This window comes from Myotis yumanensis, unplaced genomic scaffold (assembly GCF_028538775.1).
Source record: "Myotis yumanensis isolate MYYU_CA2020_CCGP unplaced genomic scaffold, mMyoYum1.0.hap1 SCAF_7, whole genome shotgun sequence".
Lineage (NCBI taxonomy): Eukaryota > Metazoa > Chordata > Mammalia > Chiroptera > Vespertilionidae > Myotis > Myotis yumanensis.
This window is the reverse complement of record NW_027223758.1, coordinates 30,810,528-30,826,645: the sequence shown is the minus strand read 5'-3', so window position 1 is coordinate 30,826,645 and position 16,118 is coordinate 30,810,528. Positions and strand designations below refer to the sequence as shown.

Here is a 16,118-nt window from a genome sequence, read left to right as displayed (position 1 = left end):
GTATCTCATGTTTTAATTTGTAATTTCCTAATGACATATGTTGTTGAACATCTTTTCATATGCTTATTTGCCATCTGTAAATCTTCCTTGATGAGGTGTCTATTCAGGCCTTTTGACCATTTTTAAAAATATATGTTTTTATTGATTTTACAGAGAGAGAGAGGAAGGGAAAAGGAGAGAGAGAAAAACAAACATCCCTGAGAGAGAGAAAAACATTGATTGGCTGCCCCCGCATCCCCTCCCCTGGGGACTGAGCCTGCAACCCAGGCATGTGCCTTGACTGGGAATCGAACCAGCAACCTTTGCGTGTATGGGATGACGCTCAACCAACTGAGCCACACCGACCAGGGCTTCACCATTTTTAAAATTGCGTTAATAGTTTTCTTATTGAGTTTTAAGAGTTCTTTGTATATTTTGGGTAACAATCCTTTAGGAGATGTGTCTTTTGCAAATATTTTCTCCTTATCTATGGCTTCTCATTCTCTTGACATTGCCTTTTGCAGACCAGAAGTTTTAAATTTTAATGAAGTCTAGCTGATTGATTATTTCTTTCATGGATCATGCCCTTGGTGTGGTTTCTACAAAGTCATCACCATACCCAAGGTCATGTAGATTTTCTCCTATGCTATCTTCTAGGTTTTGTAGTTTTACGTTTATATTTAGGTCTGTGATCAATTTTGAATTATTTTTTGTGAAGAATGTATGGTCTGTGTCTAGATTTGTTATTTTTTGACATTGTATGACCGTTTGTTCTAGCACAGTTTATTGCTCCATTGTATTGCTTTTGCTCCTTTGTCAAAGCTCAGTTGACTATATTTATGTTGGTCTGTATTTTGGCTCTCTCTTCTGTTCCACTTTCCTATTTGTCTGTTCTTTCACCAGACCACTCTGTCTTGACTACTATTGCTTTGTAGTAAGTGTTGAAGTAGGATAGTGTTAGTTCTCTAGCATTGTTCTTTGGTACTGAGTTGACTATTCTCAGTTTTTTGCCTTTCTCTATTATAAACTTTAGAATAAGCTGGTCAGTATAATCTTGCTAGGAGATTGAGATTGTATTGAATCTATAGACCAAAATTGAAAGAACTGACAATATTAAGTCTCCCTTTCAATGAACATTATTTTTAATTGATTTCTTTTATATTTAGAATCATTTGTTTTTTTCTATTGTTAGGTATTCCATTTTTAACCTTGGTGTTTTCTTATGTTACCTTTATGTTTTTCTTCTTCATTCTGAACTCACATAAATATTTATTCCCTTTTAAAATGCACATTCAAACATTTAATTCTTCAATTGAATTTTATTTTGGTCTATGGAATGAGGCAATGGTCTGACCCCCTCTCCCCAAATACATATTTTCCCAAAAAACCATTTCATATTGATTTATCAAGAATAGACACATATACATATACAATAATCAGCCTTCCAACCTGTTTCCTAATCCTATGGAGGGAATTGTATGTTTTTCCAGTTTTGGATTATGGTCAGATGGGAAGAATGGGAATATGGTCAAATCTTGTATGGCTGCACCTTGGAAAGGCCACTTGCTGGACCCACTTCCCTGTTAGGCATGGTTGCTGGTACCAGAGGCAACTCCTGGGATATATACTAACCATCTGCACATCCCTACCCTTCCTCTGGAGAGGCACTACCATATTGAATTACTCTCTAGGCATGAGGCCCATGAAGATAGGACCTATGACTATTGCTCTGCATTTGTTTCCCTTAGTGTAGGGCACAGAAATCTGAATAGATGAATGAGCCACTATTAGTTGTGGAAATGTGCCACAGCCCTTTGATATGGTTTGAGGTGGCATTAAGGTTGAGGACAGCTGTATAATGTCTGCTTCGAAGGGCACTATGCGGTCAACCTACCATTTTCATATTTCACATTCTGAAGATGCTAAAACTGCATAGCAATCACCTTTTAAAAGGACAGCTACCTAGCTCTCACCCCCAGAGATGCAGTCTGACATGGGGATTTTTTAAAGTTCTTTGGGGTAATTCTAAAGTTGAGAATCACTGCTCAAAAAAGTTTGTTCTTAGTAAGTCTTATTTATATGTCTATAAAGATTCAATGAAGTAGTTGGATTCTTGGGGAAATGTACATATCAGACTCCTAAAAAATTATTGGTCCTGTGTGCACATTTTAATAGCTGGGAAGATTTTACCCAAAATACTCCTTTGGTGAGTATTTGGACATAGTTACAATAATATAGGATTTTATCTAACATGGCTCTCTGTTTTCCAGGTCAGCATGGATTCCTGGATCATTCTTATTCTGCTTGTCAGTAGTCTGATACATGTCAGTGCCAACAATGCAACCACAGGTAAATTGTCATTTAATAAGGCTGTATTCAGAGTAGAATTTTGCTTTAAAAAATATTAAAGTTTTACTTAAAAGTAATGGTAAAATAAATGTCTTTAGAAATCTCTGAGTCCTAGTGAATGCTCATCATTGTGGTATATACCATACTACATACTATGACATTTACCATATACATACTTCTTTAAGTAAATAAAAAGGTAATGTATTCATTCCTGAAAAGTACAAAAAAAATTGTTATTTAAGACCCTATATATTAATTCTGAGGAACTAAGTAAAGAATCCAGTTTCTTCCTCCCTTGGACTAGTAGTCTTTTGGGTTGGTAGAAAGGGTCCAGCACTATAAATGTGCCCACACTCTTGTTTATTTTATTCACTCTTTGATTGGTGTCCAAGTGTTTGAGAGCTTATTAAGACTTGATACTTTGTGCTTTGTAATTTTTAAGCTATCACATTCTTCCTGTGATGTTTCCTTATTTTCTTGATGTTTATAGCTTCACCTACAAGATCTAATGAAGCATTGGTAGCAGAGTCAGTAAAAGAAGAGCTCAAAACTTCAAATCCTACTTCTTCAGTAACTTTTCCTGTGACACCAACTTTCAGCCCAAATCTAACTCTGGGACCCTCCTATGTAACCCCTGTCAATACTTCAGATTCTGAGAATGGGACCACAAGAATAGCAAGCACCAATTCTGTAGTTACTACAATTTCACCAAATGGAACATGGCTTCCAGATAACCTGTTCACAGATGTCAGAACAGAATCTTCGGAAGGAAATTCCAGCACTGCAGCAACCACTCCAGAAACTTTCCCTCCTTCAGGTACTAGAGATGGTTTCTGTTCTTTCTTTTGCTATTTGAGTTTATTCACCCATTATTATTTTTTTGTGTGTTTTCTAGGCATAAAATTTCTTGAAATAAGTAAAATTGCCCAAAGTAATGAAATCTAGATATAGGGAACGCTCAGTGATGTCTGATTAATATAGGGTTAAGAGGAAAGAAGAAAGATTCTGGAGGATGTCCTGCTTTGCATGGGTTCCTGGTTAGATTGGTGAGGTTTAATCATGTTTAAAGGTAGAGAAGAATGTTGAAAATATAAGCGAAAGAGGGGAGCTAAATGATTATGCAAGAGCCCTAACCGGTTTGGCTCAGTGGATAGAGTGTCGGCCTGTGGACTGAAAGGTCCCAGGTTCGATTCCAGTCAAGGGCATGTACTTTGGTTGCGGGCACATCCCCAGTGGGAGTGTGCAGGAGGCAGCTGATCAATGTTTCTCTCTCATTGATGTTTCTAACTCTCTATCCTCTCCTTTCCTCTCTGTAAAAAATCAATAAAAAATATTTTTAAAAAAATAAATGATTATGCAAGAGACTGAAGATGCAGGTATACAGAGGTAAGTAATAGTATTATCCCTGAAAAGAAAGGAATCTATAGAGACCATGGGAAGTAAAATGGATCTGGATGGCCTAGGCAGTTAGATATGGAGTGGGAGACCTGTGTCCAGGGGTGGAGTTAGAGATGATCTCAGAGAAACAGTTGAATTGCAGTGTCAGTTTGTTCAGGGCTTCAGCCCAGCCTAGGCAAAGCATATCAACAGAAAGTTCTCAGAAAAGGAAATATAAATGATCCTTTGAAAAACCTCACTCAGTGAAATGCAAATTAAAGCTATATCGAGCCTTGGCCAGTGTGGTTCAGTTGGTTGGGCCTCATCTCTCTCTCTCCCCCCACTCTCTGAAAAGCAATGGAAAAAATATCTTCATGTGAGGATTAACAAAACAAAACAAAAACTTGGCAGATACCTCCAGAACAAAGTTAGGAAACAAAAGCAGGCAGCCTTGTCTTGTACTGACTCTAAGAAGGATGCTCTCTGTGGTTTTCCATTAAACATGGCTTTTCTGACTCATTTATTGAAGCTTTTTAATGTTAGGGAAATGAGCTCTTTGTTTACCTGTGATAAAACTACAAATACTGCCCCCTAGTTCGTCATCTAGCTTTTCTGCATTGCAGAAACTATTATTAGCAATTTAGAAAATTTTTTAATTAAAAATTTATCATATTCAGGATTTGTCATTTTATTCCTGTTTCAAAGCGCACTTATGTCACAAATGGGTGTTAAATTTTGCCAATTACCTGTTCAACATTAATGAGCAAGATCTATATGATTTTCTTATTTTTATCATGCTATGATGAATCATATTAACAGATTTTCTATTTTTGAACTCTTTATTTATTATTATTTTTTTAATATATTTTTTATTGATTTTTTACAGAGCGGAAGAGAGAGGGATAGAGATAAGAGAGAAACATCAATCAGCTGCCTCCTGCACACTCCCTACTGGGGATGTGCCTGCAACCAAGGTACATGCCCTTGACTGGAATCGAACCTGGGACCCTTGAGTCCGCAGACCAACGCTCCATCCACTGAGCCAAACCGGTCAGGGCTATTTTTGAACTCTTTACATTCCTACAAAAACAACTGTATTTGGTTGTGTTGTATTTTTCTTCAATTAATTGTTGTGATGTGTTTGATAGTTATTTTATTTGGGATTTTCTCCATTGATATTCATAAGTTATTTCCAAATGAAATTGGTCTGTGTGTTTCCTTTGTATTTGTGCTACATTAGTTGTCAGTATTTTGTTTTGCTTCATGGAAAGAATTGAAGTTTACCTAGAAAACTATGCATTTCATTCATGTTTTCAAAATTATTTGAATGGGATTTGAGGAAAAGTCATCTTTTAAGATCAATTTCTTATATAGCTATGAATATTTATTTTATATATTTATGGTTTCTTTTCTTGCTTAGATTGGCTAACCATTTATCTGTTTCATGACTCATTGTTTTTTTTCTTCCAAAGAACCTGCTCTTATGTATATATTAGTTCTGTCTTTTTCACTTTTGATTAATTTCTTTTTTATTCTTTTTTCCACTTTTCTTAGATTTATTTTGTACCTTTTCTGTCTTCCTGAATTGAATGCTTAATATATTTAATGCTGTGAATTTTTTTTATGAGTATAGCTTTAACCATATCCTATAAGTGTTCTTGTAACTAGTTGTATAAGTTAGGGTGCAGTCTAAACTACTTTGACAAAGGCACAGCAAAATTAAGTGACTTCAATTAAGACAAAAGTATCTTTCCCCTATCACATTCTATTTTTTAAAAAATATATTTTTATTGATTTCAGAGAGGAAGGGAGAGGAAGAAAGAGATAGAAACATCAATGATGAGAGACTCATTGATCAGCTGCCACCTGCACGCCCCCTAGTGGGGATCGAGCCCAAAACCTGGGCATATGCCCTTGACCAGAATCGAACCCAGGACACTTCAGTCCGCAGGTCAATGCTCTATCCACTGAGCCAAACCGGTTAGGGCCCTTATCACATTCTAGAGGTAGAGGACTTTGCTTCCTTGCCTAGGACCAAGTTCCTGTATTCTTGTGGCCCTGTCATCCCAACAAAATTTCCCTCATTTGTTTGGTTAAAGATGGCTCTCATTATTGGGTTCTGGGTTCAGCCCCTGTAAAGGATAAACAGAGGCAGTGGGAACACAAATTTTTTTTGCAAGGGATGTGACCAGATATTGCCTTCATCAGTTTCACACACATCCCACTGGCTGAATTCCTTATATGACTACACCTAGCACAAAGGAGCCTCAGAAATGTAGTTTTTAGCTAGGTAGCTTTGTGCTCAGCTGAAGAAAACAACAAAACAAAAATGGGTTCTGGCCAGGCTGGAATGGTTCAGTTGTTTGAACCTCGTCCTGTTCACTGAAAGGTTGCCTGTTCGATTCCCAGTCAGGGCACATACCTAGGTTGTGGGTTCGATCTCCCATTGCGGCACCTATGGAAGGCAGCTGATTGATGGTTCTTTCATATTGATGTTTCTCTGTCTCTCTCTGTCTCTGTCTCTGTCTCTCTCTCTCTCTCTTCGATCTCCCATTGCGGCACCTATGGAAGGCAGCTGATTGATGGTTCTTTCATATTGATGTTTCTCTGTCTGTCTCTCTCTCTCTCTCTCTCTCTCTCTCTCTCTCAGCATGTCCTCAGATGAGGATTTTTTTTAAAAAATTGGGTTCTGTACCAAAGACAAGAGATTGATATTGGAAGAGCGTTGGTAGATTTTGCCACAAGACTGATTGTTTGTGTTAATTCTAACCCGAGGATATTTTTCCATTGATTTTTAGACAGAGTGGGAGGGAGAGGGAGAAACAAAGAAAGAGAAACATTAATGTGAGAGAGACACATCGACTCATTGCCTCCCGCATGTGTCCCAAACAGGGATGAGGAGGAAACCCACCACCCAGGTATGTGCCCTTGACCAGGAATGGAATCTGAGACCCTTCGGTCCACAGGCTGATGCTCTAACCACTGACCAAACCCAGCTAGGGCTATATTCTTGTACGTTTTATGAGTATTGATGCTGCATTGTTTTTAGACTCACAGAGAAGGACAAACCACTGATTAAAAGTTCAGTGAATCTGGGAAATCTCGTTTCACAAGTGTTTCACAGCTCCAATATATATAAAGATGAATGTATCTGTATTCCTAGAGTTTATTTTGTCTTACCTTAGGTTGAATAGTAATGTTTTAATTTGAATGAATGTTTCTATTTTTCACTTGTAACACAGGTAATTCTGACACGAAGGACAGAAGAGGTGAGCCACTCACCCTATGTCTGACCCTTTTATAATGTATAATATTTGTTATGTTTCCTTTGCTTACAGTCTGTAGTAACCTTGTGCATTTGTGACTGTTATGTGTTTACTTTCCCTAAAGTTGTTTTCATATTAACCTCATAGAAAAGAGTAACAGGGACAAGTACTCATGTTTTTTTAAATGTAGATTACAGATTCTAATAGCTATGATGCGTTTTAATAAGTAATGAAACAACTGTATCTTACTTGATCATGTCACCTTGTTAATATTACCCTTTGGTGATATTAGGCCGTAGTTACCTTTAAAATACAGCCTTTGTGTTGTTTTTCCCTAGTCAACAAAATGTCGACCCTTTATCACTTTATATGGATTTCAGCCCTTTAGTGTAAAGTCCCTATGACTGGAGAAGCTGTGTCGGTGGTCTGAGCAGTACTGCCAAATCCCTGATCACCAGAGAGCAGAATATGTGGTACACATCTGTAGAAATGGCATGTTTTACTTAGGACAACAATAAAGCTATAAAGAACATAAGAGAAAGAAATCATCCAACAGCCTAAGAAATGAAAATTGCGTTTGAGTTTGGAAAATGTTAATCTGTGAAGCAATCTTTCTCATCATGAATTTCCTATTAAATCAGACTTTTCAAGGTATTTTTTTCTGATTCCATTATTTAACTGTGCACAATTTTTCCTGTATTAATTAAGTAATGGAACATTTGAAGGCTTATGAAGTCCGCTAAGTAGGGAGTATTTGAATCAGAAAAGTAGGTACTCCAACCTTTTATGTGTTATCTATCCGCCATTGTATTTGGTGAGGAATAGTGAGATGTTACCATACTGTGTACAGAGTTTCCTCAATTTTGCAGCTCTTGCTTTCCTAAACTTAGGAACTAGATTCAGTTAATGCAGTATCCTGGCTATTCACATCCTCTTACCTGATTCTAACTATTAAATGAAGAAGTTTGTAGATTTATGTTGCAAATAGATTTCCTCCATAAAACTGCTCTTTTAACCAATCTTACAAGAAAGTCAAAAGACAAAGTGGTAGGCTTCAAGATTAAACATAAGATGTGTGATTCCTTCTACTTAATGTATATTTTCTTAATATTCAGCCTTTCTCTTCCCTCAGATATGGGGTGGGGTCACAACATTAGTAACAAAGAAACAATTTCTGGAGAATGCGGCCCAGAAATCAGGATTTTAAAAAGATTCCCAGGTGCAGCCAAGGTTGAGAACCATTGCTCTAAAGGCTTGGGAAACCATCCAAAGTTTTTACATATGAGAGGAACATGATCTGATTTGCTTTCTTAGAGATCCCTCTGCCTGCTTTGTGTAGAATGGGTTGGCAGGGGGCAGAGGCTTACTGTGATCCAGATGAGAGAGGATAGTGACTATAGTGAGGGCAACAGAATTTTAAAAAAGGGCAAACAAATTTGAGGCATTCATTTTAGCCTGAGAATATATTACTTGCACTGAGTTGGATATAGAAGAAAAGCATCCACATTCATTATAATGGCCCACATTTCTTACTTTAACAGGGTGAATGGCAGAGCTAGCTTATTGAATGGAAAGGAAAATGTTTTAGACAGAAAGTTTGCATTGCCTGTGAAATTTAAAGTGGAGATGCCATATAGGCCCAGAAGAGAGGTCTAAACAAGCAATGCAAATGTGGGGATTGTTAGCATATCATTTCTGCTTACCGCCAGCTATCTGATCAGATCAACTACATAAAGTATAGAGAAGAGTTCCAAGGACAGAGCTGTGAGGAAATCAGGCATTTTTAAGATCTCGTGTTGGAAGAGGAACAACTAGCAAAGAAAATGTGATGGAGCAGCCAAGAGATAGAAGGAAAATCAGAAGAGTGCTTTGTTGTGGAAACCAAGAGGAAAGTTCTTCAAAGAGGAGAGAGTAGTCAGCCAGTTTGAATGCTCATTTTAAGATGAGAGGCACATACCAGGGTATGTTGAAAATTGTCATCTCCCATCTCTTAAAAAAAAACAAACTTTGCACTCCACATCTTCCTCACATGTATTCCTTTATGGCAGTGGTTCTCAACCTGTGGGTCGAGACCCCTTTGGGGGTCGAACGACCCTTTCACAGGGGTCGCCTAAAACCATCGGAAATAATTACATATTGTTTTTGTGATTAATCACTATGCTTTAATTATGTTCAATTTGTAAAAATGAAATTGGGGGTCACCACAACATGAGGAACTGTATTAAAGGGTCGTGGCATTAGGAAGGTTGAGAACCACTGCCTTATGGTAAAAGTCCTCACTTCACATAAGGAATCGGTATCTTACTATCTACTCTTTCCCTCTTTATTTCACTCTATTTAGGCTTCCTCACCAATCTTGAAAAGTTTACCAATAGCTGCCATCTTGTCAAATTCAGTTTCACTTCTCTATCTTCATCCTACTTAATCTATCACTAATATAAGATTGAACTGATTACTCTCTACTTGAAAAACTGTTTTGGCATCCATAAGACCGTATTCTGCTGGATTATCTCCCACTTTATAACTGCTGTTTATGAGTCATTTAGCTAGCTGAACTTTTAAAAGAATGTAAATCCAATTATTTCTCTACCATGTTCAAAGCCCTCCAATCACATAGTGTTTCTCATCACATTCAGAATTAAATCCACACTCACTACAATGGCCTACAAAGTCCTAAGTTTTCTGGCTCTTGCCTCCTTCTTCAGCAACATTTTACTAAAACTGGATTTTGTGTTGTTTTTGAACCTGCCAAGCTCCTAAGAGCTATTGTACTTGCTGTTCCCTGTGCTAGAAATATTTGCCCAATATTTGCATAGTTCACTTCTTCACATTACGTAGACCTCATAACCACTTCAGGCCTTCCCAAACTACTCTAAAATAGCCGAATCTGCCCCTTCTTACCCATCACTCCCTAATTCCCTACCATTCTTTTCTTTCTTTAAATTACTGATGTTTTATTTTTTTTTTAATTACAGTTTACATTCAGTATTATTTTCAAGTATAGAGCACAGTAGTCAATCTTATACTTCACAAAATGCTTCCCCCTCCCCAATATTTCCACTATCCACCAGGCATTATACATAGTTATCATATTATTGTTAACTATATTCCCTGGGACTATTTTCTAACTACCAGTATGTACTTCTTAATCCTTTCCTTCACCTTTATCACCCAGTCTTGCAAACCACACATACAACCATCAGTCTGTTCTCTGTATCTATGAGTCTGTTTCGATTTTGTTCACATGTAAGTGAAATCATTTCTTTTTCTCTGACTGACTTATTTCACTTAGCATAATATCCTCTAGGTCCATCCACGCTATCACAAGTGGTAAGATTTCATTATTTTTTATGGCCGAGTAAAATTCCATTGTATACATATACCACAACTTTTTTATCCACTCATCTATTGAGCATTTGGGTTGCTTCCATATCTTGGCTATGTAAGTAACGCAGCAATGAACATAGGAGTGCATATATTCTTTTGAATTAGTGTTTTGGATTTCTTTGGATAAATACCCAAAAGTGGAATTGCTGGGCCATAAGGCAGTTTCATTTTTAATATTTTTGAGGACCCTCCATACTGGTTTCCATAATGGCTACATTCCCACCAACAGTGCATGAGGGTTCCCTTTTCTCCACATTTTTGCCAACACTTATTGTTTGTTGATTTATTGATGATAGCCATTCTGACAGGTGTGAGTTGATATCTCATTGAGGTTTGAATTTTCATTTCTCTGGTGATTAGTGACATTGAGCATCTTTTTATATGTCTATTAGATATGTGTATGTCTTTTTTTTTTTTTTTTTTTTGATTGATTTCAGAGAGGAAGGGAGAGGGAGAGAGATCAATGATGCGAGAGAATCATTGATTGGTTGCCTCCTGCACGACCCCGACTGGGGATCGAACCCACAACCCAGGCATGTACCCTTGACTGGAATCGAACCTGGGACCCTTCATTCTACAGGCCGATGTTCTATCCACTGAGCTATTGTAAATGGGCAAGGTGACATCTGTATGTCCTTTTTGGAAAAGTGTCTATTCAGATTCTCGGCCCATTTTTGAATTGGATTGTTTGGTATGGGTTTTTTTTGGTGTTCAGTTGTATGAGTTCTTTATAAATTTTGGACATTAACCCCTTAATAGATTATCATTGGCAAATATCTTCTCTCATTTGGTAGATGGTTTATTGATGGTTTTACTGATGGTTTCCTTTGCTCTGAAAACCTTTTTAGTTTGATGTAGTCCCATTTGTTTGTTTTTGTTTTGTTTTGTTTCCCTGTGTGAGGAGATATATCGGAAAAAATCATCGCTAAGAAAAATGTTAGAGATGTTACTACCTTTGTTTTCTTCTATGAATTTTTTGGTTTTGAGTCTTACGTTTAAGTTTTTAATCTGTTATATAATGCAAGAAAGTGGTCTCATTTCATTTTTTGCATGTTATCTGTCCACTGTTTCAAATACTATTTATTGAATACACTGTCTTTACCCTATTGCATGTTCTTGCCTCTTTTGTCAAATAGTACTTGACCATATAGGTGTGAGTTTATTTCTGGGCTCTTTATTCTGTTCCATTGATTTATGTGTCTATTTGGTTTTGTTTGGTTTTGCTAGTACTATGCTGTTTTGCCTACTATAGACTTATAGTATACTAGTAGTTTGATATCAGATAGCATGATTGTTTATTTGATATTTTTTGTTTCTTGAGGTAGACCTGTAATTCTGTGAATTTACCTTTTAGGACTGCTTTCGCTGTGTCCCATAGATTTTGTGTTTTCATTTTCATTTGTCTCAGGTATTTTTTGAAATTTTTGCTTTGATCTCATTGTTAGCCTATTCATTTTTAGTAAAATATTATTTAGCCTTCATGTGTTTGTGTTTTTCAGTTTTTTTTCTTGTAATGGATTTCTAATTTTAGACCATTACAGTGCTTGATATGATTTTATTGTTCTTAAATTTATTGAGACTTTTTTGCATCCTAATATGTGATCTGTCCTGGAAAACGTTTCATGTGCATCTGAAAAGAATGTATATTCTGTTGCTTTGGGGTGAAATGTTCTGAAAATATAAATTAAATCCAGTTGGTTTAGAGCAGTGGTTCTCAACCTTGGCTGCACATTAGAATCACCTGGGAATCTTTTTTTATTGTTTTATTGCTTAAAGTATTACAAAGGGTATTACATATGTCTCCTTTTCCCCCCGCCCTTGACAATCTCCTGGCCTCCCCTATCCCCCAGTGTCTTATGTCCATTGGTTATGCTTATATGCATGCATACAAGTCCTTCAGTTGATCTCTTATCCCCGCTTCTGCCCCCCTACTCTCCCCGGCCTTCCCACTGCAGTTTGACAGTCTGTTTTAGGCATCTCTGCCTCTGTATCTATTTTTGTTCATAAGTTTATAATGGTCTTTATTATCCATGAATGAGTGAGATCATGTGATATTTTTCCTTCGTTGACTGGGAATCTTTTTAAAATCCTGATTTCTGGGCCTCATCCTCCGGAAATTCTGTTTCTTTGTTATGGGGTGGGGCCACAACATTAGTAACAAAGAAACAGAATTTCCGGAGGATGCGGCCCAGAAATCAGGATTTTAAAAAGATTCCCAGGTGATTCTAATGTGCAGCCAAGGTTGAGAACCACTGGTTTAGAGCAGTGGTTGGCAAACTGCGGCTCATGAGTCACATGCGGCTCTTTGACCCCTTGAGTGTGGCTCTTCTATAAAATACCGACTTCTGCGCATGGGCCACAAAGTTTCAATCACACTGTATGTGCACGCCCGCACGTGGTATTTTGTGGAAGAGCCACACTCAAGGGACCAAAGAGCCGCATGTGGCTCGCGAGCCGCAGTTTGCTGACCACTGGTTTAGAGTATCATGTAAGGCCACTGTTTCCTTATTGATTTTCTGTCTGGAAGAACAGTCCATTTATGTCAATAGAATGTTAAAATCCCCTACTATGACTGTTTTACTATAGATCTCTCCCTTTATATCCCTCAATATTTGCTTTATTTATTTAATCCTCACCCGAGTATATGTTTTTTATTGATTTTAAAAAGAGAGGAAGGGAGGGCGGGGTGGGGAGAGAGAGGGAGAGAGAAACATCTATGTGAGAGAGAATTGATGGTCAGTTGCCTCCCAGATGCACCCTAACCAAGGATCAAACCTGTAACCCAGACATGTGCCCTGACAGGGAATCGAACCTGCAACCTTTTGGTGTATGGGATGATGTTCCAACTGACCAAGCTACCTGGCCAGGGCCAGTATTTGCTTTATATATTTATGTGCTCCTATGTTGTTGGGTACATAACTGTTTACAACGGTTTTATGCTCTTGTTGGATTGATCCCTTTATCATTAGGTAATGTCTTTCTTTGTCTCTTATTACTGCCTTTGTTTTAAAGTCTGTTTTGTCTGATGTAAGTATTGCTACCCCAGCCTTTTCTTTTGTTTTGATTTACATGGAATATCCTTTTCTAACCCTTTACTTTTAGTGTGTGTATATCTTTCATTCTGAGGTGGGTCTGTTGTAGATAGCATATACAAGGTAGGGCAAAAGTTAGGTGTACAGTTGTGAATACATGAAACACAGTTTACTCTTGTAATATTATTTATTAATTATTGTGTTATTTTTCATATAAACAACTATAAACTTTTGCCCCACCCTGTATATGGCTGTTATTTTCTTATGCATCCAGCTATACTATGTCTAATTGGAGCATTTAATTCTCTTTTTTTCTTCTTTTCTTTTCTTAAAGAAGTCCCTTTAACATTTTTTGTGTAATATTGGTTTGGTGGTAATGAAAACTCATTTAGTTTTTTCTTGTCTGTGAAGCTCTTTATTTCTCCTTCAATTTTAAATGATAGCCTTGCTGGGTAGAGTAGTCTTGGCTATAGATCCTTGCTTTTTATCACTTTGAATATTTCATCCAGTCCTTCTGGCCTGAAATGTTTCTGTTGAGAGATCAGCTGGTGGTCTTAAGGGAGATCCCTTGTAGGTAACTAACTGTCTTTCTTTTGATGCTCTTTGTCTTTAACCTTTGCCATTTTAATTATGATATGTCAGAGTGTGGACCTTTTTGGGTTCATTTTGTTTGGGACTCTCTCTGCTTCCTGGACTTTTGCGTCTTTTTCCTTTACCAGTTTTGAGAAGTTTTCCGTCATTATTTCTTTAAATAGATTCTCAGTCTCTTGCTCTCTTTCAGTTCCTTCTGGAACCCAATGATGCAGATATTATTACTTGATGTTGTTCCAGAAGTTCCTCAAACTAGCCTCATTTTTTTAAAAAAAATTCTTTTTCTCTTTTTGTTGCTCTGATTGCATGTTTTCTGCTACCTTGTCTTCCAAATCACTGATTCATTCATCTGCTTTACCTAAGGTTATTGATTGCATTTAGTATATTCTTCATTTCAGACATTGCATTTTTCATTCACGGCTGGTTCTTTTTTATGATTTCTGTGTCCTTTTGTATGTTTACTATCTATTTGCTTAAGTTCTCTCTAAGTTCATCCATTCTTTTCCTAAGTGTTTTGAGCATTTTTATAACCATTGTTTTGAATTCTGGATCTTGTAGATTACTTGCCTCCATTTCATTTAGTTCTTTTACTGGGGATTACTCCTTTTCTTTATTTGAGGCTTTTTTTTTCTCCCCATTTTGGCTGCCTCTTTGTACTTGTTTCTGTGTATTAGGTAGATCTGCTGTGTTTCCCAGTCTTGGTATTGTGGTCTTATGTAGTAGGTGTCTTGTGGAGCTCAGTGGTGTAGTCTCCCTGATCACCTGTGCTCCAGGAATGTTTCTTGTGTGGGTCATGTGAGCCCTCCTTTTGTAGTTGAGTCTTTTTTTTTTTTTTTTTTTTTAAATCTTTATTGTTCAGATTATTACATTTGTTCCTCTTTTTTCCCCCCATAACTCCCCTCCTTCCAGCTCCCACCCCACCCTCCACCCTCACTCCCCACCCACTGTGTTCATCCATAGGTGCATGATTTTTGTCCAGTCACTTCCCGCATCTCCCACACCCCTTTTCCCCCCAAGAATAGTCAGTCTATTCCCTTTCTATGTCCCTGATTCTATTATAATCACCAGTTCATTCTGTACATCAGGTTATTTATTCACTTGATTCTTAGATTCATTTGTTGATAGATGCATGTTTGTTGTTCATAATTTGTATCTTTACCTTTTTCTTCTTCTTCCTCTTCTTAAAGGATACCTTTCAGCATTTCATATAATACTGGTTTGGCGGTGATGAACTCCTTTAGCTTTTCCTTATCTGTGAAGCTCTTTATCTGACCTTCAATTCTGAATGATAGCTTTGCTGGATAAAGTAATCTTGGTTGTAGGTTCTTGGTATTCAGCACTTTGAATATTTCTTGCCATTCCCTTCTGGCCTGCAAAGTTTCTGTTGAGAAATCAGCTGACAGTCGTATGGGTATTCCCTTGTAGGTAATTGAGCCTCTTTCTCTTGCTGCTTTTAAGATTTTCTCTTTGTCTTTTGCTCTTGGCATTTTAATGATGATGTGTCTTGGTGTGGTCCTCTTTGGATTCCTTTTGTTTGGGGTTCTCTGCGCTTCTTGGACCTGTAAGTCCATTTCTTTCACCAGGTGGGGGAAGTTTTCTGCCATTATTTCTTCAAATAGGTTTTCAATATCTTGCTGTCTCTCATCTTCTGGCACTCCAATGACTCTGATATTAGACCGCTTAAAGCTGTCCCAGAGGCTCCTTACACTATCTTCACACTTTCGGATTCTTTTTTCATTTTGCTTTTCCAATTGGGTGTTTTTTGTCGAATCTTTTGTTTGATTATTGTACTCCTCTGGTCTGCTATTGGGTATAATATTCTTTATTTCAGTCCGTGTATGCTTACTTTCTAATTTCTTTATCGTAGCATCGAGGGTCTCATTAGTTTTCGTGAGGCTCTGCACAAATTTATGGCAAGCCCTCAAAATTGCGATTCTTAGCTCCATATCCTCCATTTCTGTCATGTTTTTTTGTCTCCGCATCTTTTATGCTTTCTTGGTGCACCCCCTTGTGGTCTCTGTGCGCAGTCTTGTTCTAGCCAAGCCTTAATTGTTGTAGTTAACACTAGAGGGATTTGACCCCCAGGCCGACTGGCTATAGGAATCAGCTGTAAGGAAAACGTCTGCCTTCTGGGGAG

At 37.5% G+C, this 16,118-nt stretch overlaps 1 protein-coding gene across 4 annotated transcripts in view; it reads left to right on the top strand.

Moving 5' to 3' along the window:
- Positions 1-16,118, top strand: part of PTPRA (protein tyrosine phosphatase receptor type A) — a 128,823-nt gene that overhangs the window by 65,936 nt on the left and 46,769 nt on the right. For 3 of the 4 annotated variants that reach the window (XM_070420028.1, XM_070420026.1, XM_070420029.1), the window contains 3 exons: positions 2,250-2,328; positions 2,819-3,145; positions 6,948-6,974. In XM_070420028.1, the coding sequence (XP_070276129.1) occupies positions 2,250-2,328; positions 2,819-3,145; positions 6,948-6,974 (433 nt within the window). The remainder of the gene's footprint in view (positions 1-2,249; positions 2,329-2,818; positions 3,146-6,947; positions 6,975-16,118) is intronic. The other variant, XM_070420027.1, reaches the window with a different exon arrangement.